At 50.4% G+C, this 18,545-nt stretch overlaps 1 protein-coding gene across 3 annotated transcripts in view; it reads right to left on the bottom strand.

Moving 5' to 3' along the window:
* Positions 1-18,545, bottom strand: part of EML5 (EMAP like 5) — a 148,550-nt gene that overhangs the window by 55,103 nt on the left and 74,902 nt on the right. For all 3 annotated transcript variants that reach the window (XM_075614582.1, XM_075614583.1, XM_075614580.1), the window contains exons 7-14: positions 17,045-17,246; positions 12,560-12,697; positions 11,726-11,982; positions 11,002-11,214; positions 6,566-6,733; positions 4,314-4,420; positions 3,647-3,765; positions 2,577-2,763 (exon numbers count right to left, since the gene is read on the bottom strand). In XM_075614582.1, the coding sequence (XP_075470697.1) occupies positions 2,577-2,763; positions 3,647-3,765; positions 4,314-4,420; positions 6,566-6,733; positions 11,002-11,214; positions 11,726-11,982; positions 12,560-12,697; positions 17,045-17,246 (1,391 nt within the window). The remainder of the gene's footprint in view (positions 1-2,576; positions 2,764-3,646; positions 3,766-4,313; positions 4,421-6,565; positions 6,734-11,001; positions 11,215-11,725; positions 11,983-12,559; positions 12,698-17,044; positions 17,247-18,545) is intronic.

Below are 18,545 nucleotides of genomic sequence, written 5' to 3'. Positions count from 1 at the left end.
TGTACCCCCATTGTACCGCGCTATGGAATATGCTGGCACTTTACAAATAAACAATAATAATAATATACGTTAATAGACACAAAAAGATAAAGTGATTTGCACGAGATCACACAGATCTATGGGGAGAGGCAGCTACATTAGATCTGTGTACATTAGAAAAGAGGCGTCTAAGAGGGGATATAATAACTATATACAAATATATACGGGGTCAGTACAAGGAGCTTTCAAAAGAACTATTTATCCCAAGGGCAGTACAAAGGACTCGGGGGCATCTCTTTAGGTTGGAGGAAAGGAGATTTCACCAGAAACAAAGGAAAGGGTTCTTTACAGTAAGGGCAGTTACAGTGTGGGATTCATTGCCCAGGGAGACTCTTTGGATGATGTGTCACTGGAGTTTTTTTTTGTTTGACTTCCTCTTGATCAAAGTACAGATATAGGATAAAGTATCTGTCGTCTAAATTTAGCATAGGTTGAACTCGATGGACATATGTCTATTTTCAACCTCATCTACGATGTAACGAAATAACAATCAGGTGTCTCATGGTAGCAGCACATTTAGTAAATATGGGACAATATCCGCCCCCCCCCCTGCTTTGGAGTATATAGACTCACAAGAGTCCGCTTCAGTATACAGCTACGGGGAAGATGTAAACACAATAAAACATTCCTTTTATAGACGTTTGAAGAATATCATTAAGGATTTCGGTTTTAGGTCTTCACCGAAAAAAAAAAAACCCAGAAAAACGCCACCAACAAACTCCCCCTCCTGATCAGTTTGCCCTATCGGTAAAAACAAATACAACCAAAAATAAGGTATCAATTCCCATTGCGTTACACCTCCTGTAGCTGCCAGTCACACGCGGGAACCAATCACAGGGGCATATGCAAACTGGAAGAAAGTGCCCCGATCAACAGCAAATTCAAACGTGTGTCAATATGTTTTCATTGTTAATGCTAATAAACACCTGTGGGGGGAGGGGTTAGGGGGGGTTTGGTTGTTAAATAAAATTAAAACACCAGAAAAAAAATAATAAATAAATACAGATTTTACATCAAAATAAACACAGAAATCAATGATTCCATGTGGGATTGTAGTGCCATCAGTAGTGAGTAGGGCAACTGGGGGTGTGCAGTAGGGTTTTAGAGGCACTGGTAGGGTAGTGAGATGTGTGCAGTGGGGTTTTAGAGGCACTAGTGGGGTAGTGAGGGGTGTGCAGTGGGGTTTTAGAGGCACTAGTGGGGTAGTGAGGTGTGTGCAGTGAAATTTTAGCGGCACTCGTGGGGTAGTGAGGGGTGTGCAGTGGGGTTTTAGAATTACTAGTGGGGTAGTGAGGGGTGTGCAGTGGGGTTTTAGAGGCACTAGTGGGGTAGTGAGGTGTGTGCAGTGAAATTTTAGCGGCACTCGTGGGGTAGTGAGGGGTGTGCAGTGGGGTTTTAGAATTACTAGTGGGGTAGTGAGGGGTGTGCAGAGGGTTTTAGAATTACTAGTTGGGTAGTGAGGGGTGTGCAGTAGGGTTTTAGAGGCACTAGTGGGGTAGTGAGGGGTGTGCAGTAGGGTTTTAGAGGCACTAGTGGGGTAGTGAGGGGTGTGCAGTAGGGTTTTAGAGTTACTAGTGGGGTAGTGAGGGGTGTGCAGTAGGGTTTTAGAGGCACTGGTGGGGTTTTAGAGGCACTGGTGGGGTAGTGATGGATTACAGGGAATTAAAGGTGGACAGTGGGAATTAGTGGGCATTCAAGTGGGCACTCATGGTTTGAGGGCACTCAGGGGTTGGGTATCATGGTTTGGAGGCATTAGTGGAGGGTATCAGGGTGCAAGAGGGCACTAGGGGAGGGCATCAAGGGTGCTAGAGGGGACTAGGGGTGGGTATCAGGGTGCTAGAGGGGACTAGGGGAGGCTATCAGGGTGCTAGAGAGGACTAGGGGTTGGTATCAGAGTGCTAGAGGGCACTAGGGGTGGGTATCAGGGTGCTAGAGGGGACTAGGGGTGGGTATCAGGGTGCTAGAGGGGACTAGGGGTGGGTATCAGGGTGCTAGAGGGGACTGGGGGTGGGTATCAGGGTGCTAGAGGGGACTAGGGGTGGGTATCAGGGTGCTAGAGGGGACTAGGGGTGGGTATCAGGGTGCTAGAGGGGACTAGGGGTGGGTATCAGGGTGCTAGAGGGGACTAGGGGTGGGTATCAGGGTGCTAGAGGGGACTGGCGGTGGGTATCAGGGTGCTAGAGGGGACTAGGGGTGGGTATCAGGGTGCTAGAGGGGACTAGGGGTGGGTATCAGGGTGCTAGAGGGGACTAGGGGTGGGTATCAGGGTGCTAGAGGGGACTAGGAGTGGGTATCAGGGTGCTAGAGGGGACTAGGGGTGGGTATCAGGGTGCTAGAGGGGACTAGGGGTGGGTATCAGGGTGCTAGAGGGGACTAGGGGTGGGTATCAGGGTGCTAGAGGGGACTAGGGGTGGGTATCAGGGTGCTAGAGGGGACTAGGGGTGGGTATCAGGGTGCAAGAGGGGAGTAATGTGTCTCTGCTCTGAGCATCTGAAGATTTGTATGGCTATACTCGCCACTGATTTATACTGACCCACCTGGCCCGTTGCCACATAGTCCTTTAAGGGGTGAATGGCGAGGCACAGGATGTCATCGTTGTGCCCCAGATAAAACCTCTGCGTGTTCTGCTGGCGGTTGTACACCACGCCGACGGCCGCCACGTGGTAAACGATCTCACCCGTCTGGGTGTAGAACAGGTTACTCCGGCAGTCGTACCCTCGGTACCTGCGGAGAGAAAGGGGAAACGTTGTCCGCGGTTACTACGCGGGACGCTTGTCAGGCGCAGACCTGCTTAGCAACTCACGTTAGGGTGACAATAAGATGAAGCACTCAGTCGCGTAACACCTTTTATAGCTTTTAAATAGGTCTTACCCAACTTGAAATATTAACCTTGCTTTGTAAACAGCTAAAGCAGAGGTAGCCAACTCCAGTCCTCAAGGGCCACCAACAGGTCAGGTTTTCAGGAATCCCTGCTTCAGCACAGGTGAGGCAGTCAAAGACTGAGCCACTGATTAAGCCACCTGTGCTGCAGCAGGGATATCCTGAAAACCTGACCTGTTGGTGGTCCTTGAGGATAGGAGTTGGCCGCCCCTAAGCTAAAGGGTTAAAAACCACATGCAATGTATGACTGAAAGCTTGCCACAGAATATCAATATATGCAATACATATGCTGCAATGGATCAATACTGTAGCTAGGAATGGGGAGTAGTGTTGGGCTAGAATTCAGCTGTGAGGGTTAGTACTCGTGCTGCTCTACGGCTCTCACTGCCTTTGCCAGGAGTATCTCTTTATAGTGACACAAACATTGAACTTCCCCACAGATATTGTGATTAAGTTTGTTCGTTTCCAAGACTACGAAGCGCCCACGTCCGCGGTCACATCTGCACAAGAGACTGCTGTGACCTTCAAAGCTCATTTCAGTCCCATAAAATGTCTTCGGGTTTCCTGCCCCGAAATGCTGTATATTCTTGTACCTTTTTTTTTTTTCTCTATTTGCCCAAGCACCTGCAGCTCCTGCGGGGTAACAGAGGGAGCGAAGGGCATCGTCCCGTTCTCTGTATGCATGAAATGTGCCCCAATGTGTGCAAAGTAAGAGATTCATTCCCACCCATGGACAAAGTGCAGGCGGATGCTGTTCAGAGGCGCCCGCTCCCGTCTCTTGGAAGAAGCATGTCTGTGCTTCTCTTTGCATTGCTCTTTTAGCTGAGGTAGATCTTCTTTGTAAACCTAAAGTGATTAGATAATAATGCAACATATTACACCTCTGCCACTTAATAACACGCAGGCCATCGAATTAACGTCGGTCCAATGTTTCCACTTTGGATCATATTCAAATGAATGACATTTATTTTGCATGACGTGTTTTAATGTTACTTCTACAATGGGTTTCTGATCTTGGATTAGCGAGTGCCAGCGCTGGGTCACACATCGTGTTCCAGGTGAAGTCATTGATATTAATCCAAATGACCTCATATGTTTTTTTGTCTTGTAAACCCGGAAAATGATGGATATTGAAAAATCATTTGAACGGCTCATAAAATACTCGTTTTGTGCCGGCCCAAAGCTGCGAGTCCAAATACTGAGCCTGGGCTGTGTTGACATTTTAAACTTGGTACAGAGTGTTCACAGAACCAGGATACAGCAGCAACGCAAAAACTACGTGAAAACATGTGGGTGAAGCCTCAATCAATTGCAGCCACATACATTGGCTTTGCAATAACGTGAAAGGGACTTAAATCTCCCCCAGCTCGTGCACATTGGGACGTCGGACTCACCTGACGCCGGTACGTGATCTGCGTCTCTTGCTCGATCTCAGAGTCCAGCTCTGGAACGTCCGATTGATCCGAATCGGATTCATCGCTGTTGGAATCGGCCAAACTTTCTAATATCAAAAGATGCAAAGCCGGCTAAAGACAAGAACTCAGGCACAGGGAGGCGCGGGGAGGCGCGGGGAGGCACGGGGAGGAACGGGGAGGCACGGGGAGGCACGGGGAGGCACGGGGAGGCACGGGGAGACACGGGGAGGCACGGGGAGGCACGGGGAGGCACGGGGAGGCACGGGGAGGCACGGGGAGGCACAGGGAGGCACAGGGGGGCACGGGGAGGCACGGGGAGACACGGGGAGGCACGGGGAGGCACGGGGAGGCACAGGGAGGCACGGGGAGGCACGGGGAGGCACGGGGAGGCACGGGGAGACACGGGGAGGCACGGGGAGGCACGGGGAGGCACGGGGAGGCACGGGGAGGCACGGGGAGACACGGGGAGGCACGGAGAGGCACGGGGAGGCACGGGGAGGCACGGGGAGGCACGGGGAGGCACGGGGAGGCACGGAGAGACAAGGGGAGGCACGGGGAGGCACGGGGAGGCACGGGGAGGCACGGGGAGGCACGGGGAGGCACGGGGAGACACGGGGAGGCACGGGGAGACACGGGGAGGCACGGGGAGACACGGGGAGGCACAGGTAGACACGGGGAGGCACGGGGAGACACGGGGAGGCACGGGGAGGCACGGGGAGGCACGGGGAGACACGGGGAGACACGGGGAGGCACGGGGAGACACGGGGAGGCACGGGGAGACACGGGGAGACACGGGGAGGCACGGGGAGACACGGGGAGGCACAGGGAGACACGGGGAGGCACGGGGAGGCACGGGGAGGCACGGGGAGACACGGGGAGGCACGGGGAGACACGGGGAGGCACGGGGAGGCACGGGGAGACACGGGGAGACACGGGGAGGCACGGGGAGGCACGGGGAGACACGGGGAGGCACGGGGAGGCACAGGGAGACACAGGGAGGCACGGGGAGGCACGGGGAGGCACGGGGAGGCACGGGGAGACACGGGGAGACACGGGGAGGCACGGGGAGACACGGGGAGGCACAGGGAGGCACAGGGAGACACAGGGAGGCACAGGGAGGCACAGGGAGGCACAGGGAGGCACAGGGAGGAGGTTGTATTCCGAAGACACACAAAAAACAACAACTGCGTGTGACATGAAGCATAAATGTATTGTTGTCGTGGTCTTTGGAGCGGCCGGTGGAATTTTCTTACAGAGGTTTATCTGTAGCTGCACTAAAGTATGAGATCTGTTCAACAGCTATTCATAAGAATATACCCCTAAATATGCAGCGAAGTCGCTTCCTCGCGCTGGAGGAGGTTTTAGTCCCACTCATGTGAACTCGTCTCCAGTACGGGAAGCATTATCACAGCAGATTAAACGGGGCCAGAGTTAGTTATACATTAGCCCTTATACATTAGCCCGTATAGATACGGTAACTGTAGAAGATCTCAGTATAGAACAGGTATTTAAAGCATGTAGGATTTTTTTGGGGGGGTAAATAGTTTATATATAATGCGGCCCCAAAGCCTGCAGACGGATATTTTATCCCCATCGTGTGTCTCCGGACTGCCTGGGTCACTCTCACATTCCCAGAGAAATGCTTCTGTCTCCGCTGCTCACTTTCCCACGAGACAAAGACTTGAAGCAGCAGCGCGGCAGGACTGGTGTCTAAATATGCACAAACCGCGCAGTTTATTCAATCATACGCCGAGTAAAGAAGCAAGCGCAACGTTTCGGGGGATACAATCTCCCTTCATCAGGTTTCGTGCACCTGTAATTCTGCCACACCCCATGAAGGACCCCGAGAGGTTGAAAGCGTGTAACATACAGTAACAACTACTTGTTGGTGCAATAAAAGGCATCATACCCGCTCCTCCCTCTCCCTCCTCTGTTTCTTTACCAGATCAATATTTATGTCTTTTATTGTTTGGGAACCACATGGGAAACAATAAAGTTAACTGAAGGGCACTTCTCACCCACTCAGGTGCCACGCTTCTCATCCACTCAGGTGCCACGTTTCTCACCCACTCAGGTGCCACGCTTCCAACCCTCTCAGGTGCCACGCTTCTCACCCACTCAGGTGTCACGCTTCTCACCCCCTCAGGTGTCACGCTTCTCACCCCCTCAAGTGTCACGCTTCTCACCCCCTCAGGTGCCACGCTTCTCACCCCCTCAGGTGCCGGCCTCACCTTGGGGAGCAATGTGAAGAGCATCCTTCAGTTTCCTATCAGGGATAAACTTCCACTGGAAGACAGAGTGGTCCGCTCCCCCAACAGAGATAATCCACTGGTAGTCATGTGACCATCGCACATTTGTCACATGAGCCGAGTGACCCAGGTACTTTTTAAACTTTGCACCTGAAAGAAGTCACAGCTCACGGTTAGAACGCGTCTCTGCAGCAATAGGAGTATTACATGGGTAATATGAGGGGAGACATGTACACATCCTTTCTTCTGCATGATGTGCTGTATACAGTATGTGTTCTCTGTATTCCTCTCGCATATATAATATACACCACGCTTGTAGGCTTAATAAATAATATACGCCGGGCTTGTAGGCTTAATAAATCCCTTCCCAGAAGTACACAAGGCAAAGGTTTAAGTCACAAGTCCCATAGAGGTCACTCGGGTCTCCGGGGTGCACCCTTCCATTTCAGGGACCCGGTAATAACAAGTGAGTTGGTGACACCCTTTCTCTGCCCGAGGGGCCTGCGACACAACGCAAAGTAATGCCTTACTGGCTGAATCGCGGAGCGATGAGGGCCCGGCACAAATAATCCCGTCGCACGGCGTGTTCATTTTCAGGATGGGCAAAAGTGAACATAAAATGCTGCTTCAACAACAGTGCTTTGCGTTCAGGCCACTCGGTCAGGGAGGGGTTAATCACAGGTGTGCGGTATTTCACCTCCCATAAGGAACTAGAGATGTCCTATTTATCTTCCAATCTGGGGAATCACTGGGTTTCAGCAGGTCCAGCAGAAAAAACCCGGTATCGGGGCTGCAGAATGAGGCCAAGTATGTTGCACCTCCTAAGGCTGCGTCCATAGGACTGCAGCCGTGCTGAGGCGCGCGGAGGCTGAGGGAAAGCGGGTTCTTTCCCTGGCCTTGGTCCGCGTGCCGTCCGGGGGCGTGTCGGGGGGCGGGCCAGTGACGTCACGGAGCTGGTTCGCCCTCATTCGGCGAACCGCTCACGTGACCGGCCCTGCGCTCCCTTGAGCGCTTGAATTTAAAATGTTGGTAAGACTTACGCTTCCGCGCGCTTGTGTAAGCGTAAGCGAGCCCCTCTCATTGCGGTTGCAGGGGCTCAGTGCCGAGCGTGAGCGCGCCTCAGCACGGGTTGTGCTAACGATTAAATCAAGATGACAAGTGCTCGCTGTGTGAATTTTACCACGTGTCACTTTGTAATGAAGCTGTTCAAAAAATAATGGGACACCATTAATAATTGAACAGAACTTTAAATTTAACATGGCAAAAACAGAGCTCCTTATACTACCTCCCAAACCTGGCCCTACTACATCCTCCTTCCACATTGCTATTGGAAATACGATCATTCACCCAGTAGCCCAAGCACGCTGCCTAGGGGTCACACTTGATTCCTCTCTCTCATTCTCCTCTCATATTCAAAACGGTTCTAAAACTTGTCGCTTTTTCCTCCGCAATATCACAAAGATACGCCCTTTCCTCTGTTACTCAACTGCTAAAACTCTGACTCAGGCCCTCATTCTCTCCCGTCTCGATTACTGCAACCTCCTGCTGTCCGGCCTTCCTACCTCTCACCTGTCTCCCCTACAATCTATCCTAAACACTGCTGCCAGAATCACTCTACTCTTTCCTAAATCTGTCTCAGCGTCTCCCCTGCTGAAATCCCTCTCCTGGCTTCCGATTAAATCGCGTATCTCACACTCAATTCTACTGCTCACTTTTAAAGCTTTACATTCTTCTGCCCCTCATTACATCTCAGCCCTAATTTCTCGCTATGCACCATCACGACTCTTGCGTTCTTCTCAAGGAAGTCTTCTTACTACCCCCTTTGTATCTAAAGCTCTCTCCCACCTTAAACCTTTCTCACTTTCTGCCCCACACCTCTGGAATGCCCTTCCCCTCAATACCCGACTAGCCCCCTCGCTATCCACCTTTAAGACCCACCTTAAGACACATCTGCTTAAAGAAGCACATGAGTAGCACTGGATAATCATGGACACTTGACACAAAGCTTGGCCCCCTGCAGACGCACTTACTAGTATTCCCTCCTACTGTCTCTGTACGTTCTCCCTACCTACCAATTAGATTGTAAGCTCCTCGGAGCAGGGACTCCTTCCTTAATGTTACTTTTACAGTATGTCTGAAGCACTTATTCCCATGATCTGTTATTTATATTTGTTATTTATATGACATGTATTACTACTGTGAAGCGCTATGTACATTTTATGGCGCTATACAAATAAAGACATACATACAACAGAACTGGCAATGCGGTCCTCAGTGGGCCTGTAATCCTGTAGCACGGGGGTGAGCAGAAATGGGAAATAAGGATTTATACCTGGATCAATGAGAACTGGACTGGAATATATCAGGTCTGTATATGCAACTACACCTAATACTATAGTCTCATTCGTTCGATTCAAGGGGGCTGAACTGTTCTCCAGCAGGGGAAAGAGGTCTTCGCCGCATATTCTGCAGGGTCCCTAATTGGAAGCAACCTCAATCTTAATATATAAAATTGAAAGGTTGGTACTAGCTGCGGTGAATCTGATTGGTCCTCAGCCTCTGGCCAATCAGATTGGTGGCTCTATGACGTCACCCAACTCTCTCGCTCTCTCTCTCTCCCTCTCCCTTCCCCCCACCGGCTCCCGGACAGAGGGGAAGCGCGGCGTGGCCCTCCTGCCCCAGCCGCCAACGCTCACTTCCCTCCCTCCCCGGCGGGGGGACAGGCAGTGGGCAGGCAGCCTCCGGAAGGACCCCCGTCCTCCTGCAGCTGCCCCCGGTAATATGGCGGCGCACAGCGGACAGGCGGGGGGTGGTATTCAGTCAGGAGAGAGGGGGGGGGAGTTAGTCAGGAGAGAGTGGGGGGGAGTTAGTCAGGAGAGATGGGGGGGAGTTAGTCAGGAGAGAGGGGGGGAGAGGGAGTCAGGAGAGAGGGGGAGAGGGAGTAAGGAGAGAGGGGGGGAGAGGGAGTCAGGAGAGAGGGAGGGAGAGAGGGAGTCAGGAGAGAGGGGGGGAGAGGGAGTCAGGAGAGAGGGGGGTGAGAGAGGGAGTCAGGAGAGAGAGGGGGGGGAGGGAGTCAGGAGAGAAGGGGGGAAGCCTGAACAGCTGTGAAGAGGGGGGAAGAGAGTTGAGAGGGAGGATGGGGGAGGCAGAACATTACATCACGGGCAACGCCGGGTATATCATCTAGTAATGTAATAAAACAACAACTAGTGAGTTTCTAATCTCTGTTCAAAGCTGCAAAATGACCTCTAGAAGCATTTACATGCCAGTAAATGGAAGTTAATTAGGATATGTGTATTGGATAATATGGAAATCTATTGGGGTGTATGGTATAGGGGGTGGGGTAAAACTGGAGAGAAGTGTGTAAGTGGCAGAATTTGGTAAACATTGGGTCAACTACACATGAAATAAGTTGTGGTGGGTACAAAAGGGACAAAAACCCCTCCCCGTTACAGTGTGCAGCCAATAGAAATCCCCCGTGTGGGCACATCCAAACGTCTCAGGCAGGTCTGCAACCCTGCCCATCCCCATTATCTCTTAGGGCTGTCCTATAGAGCAGCGGTGCGCAAACTGTGGGGCGCGACCCCCAGGGGGGGCGCGACACTGCCGACGGGGGGCGCGGGGTTTACAGAGGCCCCGCGCGCTTCCCGAAGGCACTTAAATTAAGTGCCGGGGGAGCTGCAGGGCCTCTGTAAACCTAACTTACCGTGGCTCCGGCGGCTTCCTCCCTGTGTCGCCATGGCAACGCGGCGTCAAAATGACGCTGCGCGGTCATGTGACGTCACGTTGCTATGGTAACATGACGTCATTACGCCGGAGCGCGGGTAAGTTGGGGATGGGAGGGGGGCGCAGGAGTGAGGGGACAGCCGGCAGGGGGGCGCAGGGAAAAAAGTTTGCGCCCCCCTGCTATAGAGGGTGCGCTTGCTGCGCCGTGCGCGCGCGGCAGTTATAGTCGGCTGAGGTTAGTCAGCCTTTCTATAATGGTGCTGTGCGTGCGCACGGCAGTGAGCGCGGAACCGGCCGACAGGGGGGAAGATGAGGAAAATAAAGATTTTGCACTGCTACCGCCACTGAAATGTATGTGTGTGTGTGTGTGTGTGTGTGTGTGTGTGTGTGTGTGTGTACAATGTTAATAAATAATTTATTCCAACGTATTTATTTATTTATTACAAACGTAACACACACACACAGAGTACCTCACTGTGTCGCTGACACCATACACACAAAAAGTGTGCGGTACGTGCACGCGCGCACATCCGCACACTATATTACGGGCCTTAGCATTCTGGGTAATGACATGCAGATGAGCACTCGCAGTGTGTCAGCTGTAAAAGTCGGGTGACACCCGTGCAATCAGCGGGAGGTGGGAGCTGGATCCCACACGGCAGACACGCAAGCGACTGAAATGTAAAAAGCACCTTTTCCCAGACACGGATATCGGAACAGCTTCACAATCCCGTAATCATCGGCCGTGACTAAAACTTGTCCGGGATAATTGGCGTCTACGGAGTTGATGTCATTAATGTCCGAGTATTTGGGCGCGATTCCGTTAACTTCCCGGCCAGAGATACACGTCCATCGGGCCCACTGAACCCCTTTCAGCTCCTCCTTATTAGCCACTTCCTTACCCCCTGAAACAACACAGCCCGGGGCAGAAAACAAGGTCAACATGTTCCACTTACAGTACCACGGCAAGCAATGCCACGCACATTTATACACACTAATCTTTATCTGTCAGCTAACACAACACGTGATGGAGCAGCAGTGGTAAGAGCCGACGAATGATTTTCTTAAAACACCACAGAGTTGTGAAGCTATAAAATGCACAATGGTCTTATAGGAATTAAAGCCACAATCTATGTAGATCAATGAAAAAATAGATGTAACTACTGCATATCTTAGAAACAGCTTGTTACGCTCTCTTGAGCCCTGTGTATGGAGGAGGCGACAGGCACCATAGAATGGCTCCCAACTTAGACTTTTGATGTGTTTAAACTTCTTGCACTAGGACCTCCTGCTCATTAGTCTAATAAAATGATCAGCTGGAATAAGGGATAATGGACTCATGTCATAATAGACTATTTGTGATCATTACCCTCCAACAAAATACATCCTTTTACGTTCCGGCTTCCCATTACTGACCTGGCATTTTGTAAAACATTCTCCTGCCGCTGCCATCGTTGGTCTGCAGATATTTGCTGTCGGAGGACCAGTCCATGTGTGTGATGAACGTTACGGATCCCACGCACTCCCCGACTTTTTTGTATCTCTGTACAACCCCGTAAATGTCGACACAGCTATCATTGGAGCCGACGGCAAGGAAATGTCCATCGGAAGAATACTTCAGCTCGTGGATGGCTTCTTTCCTGTCCTTTATGTGGACAACCTCCGTCATATCCCTGGGATAAAACACAACGCCGAATTGGATTCGGAGGAGAAAGGAAAATAGCCCAGAGCTGGAAATGGATCTCCGTCGCTAATCGTGATAGATCCATTCCAAATTCTGATCTGCTGAGAGTGCTAAATCCTCCTTTCTTCCTAGCTGTCCAATGACTGCACGGCATCTCTTGCAATTTTATGGACAAATACTTAATATTTCCCCCCATTAGATGGTATGTAATCAACAATGCAATAATTTACACAAGCGGATATTATTCTCTTTGGCTGCCAATTAGGAATAAAAAGGCACCGTTTAAATGTCCGGCTGATGGAAACCATGGAACGAGTGATCCTTCTACATTCCTTTGCTGTTTTCTGATATGAAACTATCTCCTATTGCAGCGGTGGCCAACTCCAGTCCTCAAGAGCAACCAACAGGTCAGGTTTCAAGTTATTTTGACTGAGCCACCTGTGCTGAAGCAGAGATATCCTTAAATCCTGACCTATTGGTGGCCCTTGAGGACTGGAGTTGGCCGCTCCTGTCCAATTGCATGGAAAGTTTGGGAAGATGTTTGGAGATGTATTTCGGGACATTACCTGACTCTGAGCACCGTGAAAGATCCATCCTTCATTCCAAGAGCTAGATGGATACCATCTGTACTTACAGCCGCACAGCGGATTGGTTCCTCCATGTTGCAACGAGCAATGAGAGCATGGTCTATTAGGCTCCATATTCTGCATTTAGAAGAAACACAGTTTAACAACAGCAGAAAAAAGCACAAGGCTACAACACGTCACAACACAGGACTGGTGGTATTGTTTGGGTGAAGAGACCATAACTTTCATAGGTCAAGAGTCTCATTACCACGATTAACATGACAGTGATACCTTTTGTTGGATTTATAATTTGTAGGATACATCATGTGAATGCCACTGAGCCTATTAAAACCCTGGTTAACACAAAGATCTTTTTGCCAACATTTTGGTATCACCTACTATAGGGCTCTCTGATTAGTTCTGGATTAAGTTACTTGTCATACTCAAACATTTAATAAACACACAGATACCCAACAAGCTCTGAGAAACCCCTACCATTAGCACATAATATATATATATATATATGTATATAAGTGTCACAAAGAGTGTACACCAAAAAACAGACAAAGATGCCCAAAGCTATTTCCAATGTGACAAAAATACACAGTGCAATACCTATATATTCTCTCGAGAGAATTTATAGGTATTGCACTGTGTATTTTTGTCACATTGGAAGTAGCTTTGGGCATCTTTGTCTGTTTTTTGTCGTACTCAAACATTGACACATTTCTAATTTCTTAATACTTATATCATCCCATTTTAGTTTTTGAAGATTGAACATTTATGGGAAAAACAGACATTTGTAGTTTAAGACTTTCATAGAGAACCAGTACAAACATCATTGCGCAATACTATTTCGTAGCAGCCTGTAAAGCAAAATTGGATAAGCCAATTACATGAAAAAAATTATATCAGGAAGTTGGATTTCATAAATAGGCTCCATCAATGGCTTCTTCATTATTTTCATATGTTCGAACAAGGCAATTAAATTAAAGCAAATCTAGTCCTTGTCACTGTTAAATGCTGACTCTCTATTCCCATTTTAAGAATGTACTGGATTCAGCCCCACTCCTTCACCCAACGCACTTACCACTTCCTGGACAGACATGATACATTCATCCATATATTTGCTTTAGATTTTAGAATAAATCAAACTATCCGTGGTTTTTGCCGGAGAGAAATTAAGTGAAGCTGCAATAATCTTCAGAGTTGATAAGACGAACATGTTTAGTTTCATTTGTTATTCTAATGTAATGTGGTCTGACAGGCTAATGGAACGGCCGTTTTGGGAGCCTGGATTCTGAGGTCCACTCTTCACAACTCCAAATGGATCAGAGCCAGCTCAGACTCAGAGTTCATTAGCTAGAAAGCTTTTACCTGGAACACTGAATGACATTTAAAAAAAAAAAAACATCTATTTGCCCTGCCTCAGCTCAGCAAATCATGGGAATACTGCAGGGGAGGGGGGTGGGTAAGAGAGGGGGAGAGAGAGAGAGGGAAAGGGAGAGAGGAGAGAGAGAGGGGGGGAGGGAGAGAGGGGGGAGGGAGAGAGGGAGGGTGGGAGGGAGAGAGGGAGGGTGGGAGAGAGGGAGGGTGGGAGGGAGAGAGGGAGGGTGGGAGAGAGGGAGGGTGGGAGGGAGAGAGGGAGGGTGGGAGGGAGAGTGGGAGGGTGGGAGGGAGAGAGGGAGGGTGGGAGGGTGGGAGGGAGAGAGGGAGGGTGGGAGGGAGGGTGGGAGGGAGGGTGGGAGGGAGGGAGGGTGGGAGGGAGGGTGGGAGGGAGGGTGGGAGAGAGGGAGGGTGGGAGGGAGAGAGGGAGGGTGGGAGGGAGAGAGGGAGGGTGGGAGGGAGAGAGGGAGAGGGGGAGGGTGGGAGGGAGAGAGAGGGAGAGGGGGAGGGTGGGAGGGAGAGAGGGAGAGTGGCAGGGAGGGTGGGAGGGTGGGAGGGAGAGAGGGAGGGTGGGAGAGAGGGAGGGTGGGAGAGAGGGAGGGTGGAAGAGAGGGAGGGTGGGAGAGAGGGAGGGTGGAAGAGAGGGAGGGTGGAAAGGTGGGAGGGTGGGAGGGAGAGAGGGACTGTGGGAGGGTGGGAGGGTGGGAGGGAGGGAGAGAGGGACTGTGGGAGGGTGGGAGGGTGGGAGAGTGGGAGGGAGAGAGGGAGAGAGGGAGGGTGGGAGGGAGAGAGGGAGAGAGGGAGGGAGGGAGGGTGGGAGGGAGAGAGGGAGGGTGGGAGGGAGAGAGGGAGAGTGGGAGGGAGAGAGGGAGGGTGGGAGGGAGAGAGGGAGGGTGGGAGGGAGAGAGGGAGGGTGGGAGGGAGAGAGGGAGGGTGGGAGGGAGAGAGGGAGGGTGGGAGGGAGGGTGGGAGGGTGGGAGGGAGAGAGGGAGGGTGGGAGGGAGGGTGGGAGGGAGAGAGGGAGGGTGGGAGGGAGGGAGAGAGGGAGGGTGGGAGGGAGAGAGATGGCTTCATATAGGCTAATTTAATTGTGGTAAGCAAATAAGTAAACAGAACATGATTCCTTAAGGTAAGATATACTGTACATCCAGAGAGCCAGCAAAAATGTAATTATATGTAATCGTTAATGGGTTTTCTTATGATATTATAGAAGAGAATGTTCCCTCAAAACATAATGAAGCTGCCACACAATCACATTATTATGGAGGCTTGCAATAACGTAGCGTTTTGGATGTTTCCGGCAGGGAAATTGGAAGGAAAGCCACACGGACCTCTCGCTTTGCTCTGTGGTGTCAGTATATACTGGACAGAATGTATCCAATTTTCGGCAGCGGTCCCAGTCAGCACTGTGGCACGCGCGCCCGGCGGGGGGCCCGGCGCGTGCACAGCGCTGTCACCGCGATCTGCGGTCCTGGGACAGAGGGAGAGTTTGCGACGGGAGGGGGCATGGGGAGGGGTTTGCAGGGTCGTGGCCATGACCTCATGCAGCTGGTTCGCCTCATTGGCTGAACCGCCGGCGGGGGCGGGGCCACGCCTCCGTCGCAAACGGCAAACGCAATTATAGGGCCTTTGAAAAATCTTGTCGTACCGCGCAGCTGCACCTTCCTCAGTTATTCCCTGCTTATGTGTAAACATTGACACCAGTATCCTAATATAGCTCTCTTTCTGATATCGTTAACATAATTGAAATACTAATTGCATTTGCTATTAATAATAATAATATATTTATTTGTTCTTATATAGCTTTGACAGTGTACCAGCGCTGTACAAAGAGTTTTGCAGGCACAATGAGTTCATCCCCTGTAGAGCTTACAATCTAATTTTGTTAAACTGTATTTAATAATACAGTAAATAAACTGGTATTTTTTTCTCTGTTCTTTCCATTGTACTATTCTGGGAATAGAATATTAGTATCAGCTGAGCAGGGGTAACATCCCGTCCCCACCCACCCCCAGGTTATCAATCTAAGGCTGCGTCCATAGAAGGACAAGCAGCGCTGACGCGTGCGGACGCTCCGCGCTGAGCCCCTGCATCCTCAATGAGGATGCCTTGAGAGGGGGCTCACGCGAGCGTCCGCAGGCGTGCAGAGGCTTTGGAGTTTTCAGCCGAGCGCCAAGCTGTTTTTCAGCGCGCTGTCGGCTGAAAACATCCAATCAGCCTTAAGCAGCGTCAACGTCACGGCGCCGTGACGTCGGCGCCGTGACATTGACGTCAGTGTGTCGCGGGCGATTGGCCCAGCGACGTCACTGCCCCGCCTCCAACCACCTTCCCCCGGCTCCCTTCGCGCACGCTGGCTCACCTGCAAGTCCGTGGAATCGCGCTGACTTAAGCAGGCGAGCCTCAGCGTTAGCGCGCATCCGCTCTCCTCACCCCTCTATAGCCCGGGCCTAATATTGGTGCCTGAGGCACAGGGAGATACAGTGACTTGCCGACGGTCACAAGGAGCCGACCCCGGGATTTGAAGCAGGCCCCCCTGCTAGTGGAGTGTCATTGCTTGTAGAGATGGTGCCTTTACTCACACTCGGGACCCTCTGAAAATGAACATGCTGCATAAGAACGTGATACCAACCAGGGTTTCTAGTACTGCTTCTGCTCGTAATCCCTTTCATCCTGTAATTGGTCACAAGGTCATAATATATCGTTATATATATATCTATATATATATCTATATATAGATATATATATAGAGTTGTCTTGAGGGAGAGAGAGAACCCTCGAAACCTTGTCTTATAGTATCAATTGTTAGTCCAAATAAAAAAGGTCTCGCCAAATACTGACGTACTCATGTACATTTCTTCAAAACTTTACACTGGGCAAATGACTAATTAAACACAAGAACACCTGGGAATGAATCCGGGGATACTCTGCACATACAGTATGTTGTTTGTAGGAGACGTAGATAGCGTAACATGTGAAGCAAATCGGCAGTGAAATCTCCAGGTTTCTTCTGTTTTAACTCACCTGGGTGCCTGATATTAGCAACTGCAACACGGTCACAAGTAACCTGTGTATGGCAGAAACCCCAGGTGATCCTCTTACCTCACTGATCGGTCATCGCTCCCAGTGATGGCCAGTGGCTTGGTTGGGTGGACGGCCAGAGCCCAGAGCTCCCCTTCGCAGTGGCCCTGCATTATCAGAAAGGGCTTGTTACGCTCGTGCACCACAATCTCAAAGATCTCGCTGTCCTGCGTCCCGACCAGGATGTGGTCGCCTCGCCAGCACACACTGCGCACGGATAAACCTGGGAGAGAGCAGGAGAGAGCAGTAAATACGCCGGCTAACGTCGCAGCTTAGGGGGAAGAACACTACCTTTAAAGCCTAGTTTGAATTGTCAGCTCCTTGTGACCTTGGGCAGGACTATGCAGTCTTCTGGTATTTATTTATTTATAGGAAGTAATACACTGAGAATTACCGCTCGTTTTCACGTATGGCCTGGGCACAGAGTTAAGCTGGCAGATACATGGTTACAAATACATAGTTACATAAGGGAGCAGGGTTATACATTATATACAAGACATTGCATGCACAGTTAGAGATAATATATATTATGGGCGTATGAAACAGTTACAGATCAGGTTAAAATATGAGACAGCCTTAGATTTGCACGAACTTAAACTGGTGTGGATGTATAAGACAGTGTTCGGCGCTGGAAGATACCTTACAGAGCATCAACTTGAACAGGCTGTAGGGATTCTTCCAGGGTCGGAAGCTGTCTCATACCAGAACACTGATTAGTACAGGGGCTCTCAACTCCAGTCCTCAAGACACCCCCAACAGGACTGGTTTTAAAGATATCTCAGCTTTAGCATAGGTGGCTCAGTCGAAGACTGACCCACTGATTGAGCCACCTGTGCCGAAGCAGGGACTGATTGAGCTACCTGTACTGAATCAGTGACTGATTGAGCCATCTGTGCTGAAGCAGGGACTGATTGAGCCACCTGTACTGAATCAGTGACTGATTGAGCCATCTGTGCTGAAGCAGGGACTGATTGAGCCACCTCTAACCATATTTAACCCTGTAACTGCCAGAGAAGACAGAAACACACTATCTTGCAATATACAGAATATAAGAAGTCCGTTGCTGCCGGCAGGACCCGGTGTGAGGATAACGTTCTTCTCTTTATACCTCCGTGATATCTGGATCTCCTATCTAAGCCCTAGGGCCCATATTTACCAGTAACAAATACAGACAGCCACAGAAAGAACACAAACCTTGTTAATATCCCAATTATTTCAAATATATTCTGAGGTGTAACGGGTGAAGAGCACATTTACTTGTAAGTCTACACCTGAAATCGGTGTAAACAGAGCGTGTCACACACATAGGCGCAGCAATCTGTACTATGCGTCTGCAGGCGCTGCGCTTTATGAGGCTTATCTATCAGCTTCCACCATCTGTATCAAAAATAAAATTGGGTCACTTGAGCGATATGATCTGAGTCACAGACTCAGATGGGTAATCTCCATTCATTTACTAGAACATAACCAGAAATGCCTCTCAATCCCCATTCTGCTCTGTGCTGGGAATAAAAGCTTATAT

This window comes from Ascaphus truei, chromosome 9, assembly GCF_040206685.1.
Source record: "Ascaphus truei isolate aAscTru1 chromosome 9, aAscTru1.hap1, whole genome shotgun sequence".
Classification (NCBI taxonomy): domain Eukaryota; kingdom Metazoa; phylum Chordata; class Amphibia; order Anura; family Ascaphidae; genus Ascaphus; species Ascaphus truei.
This window is presented reverse-complemented; position numbering and strand designations above follow the sequence as displayed.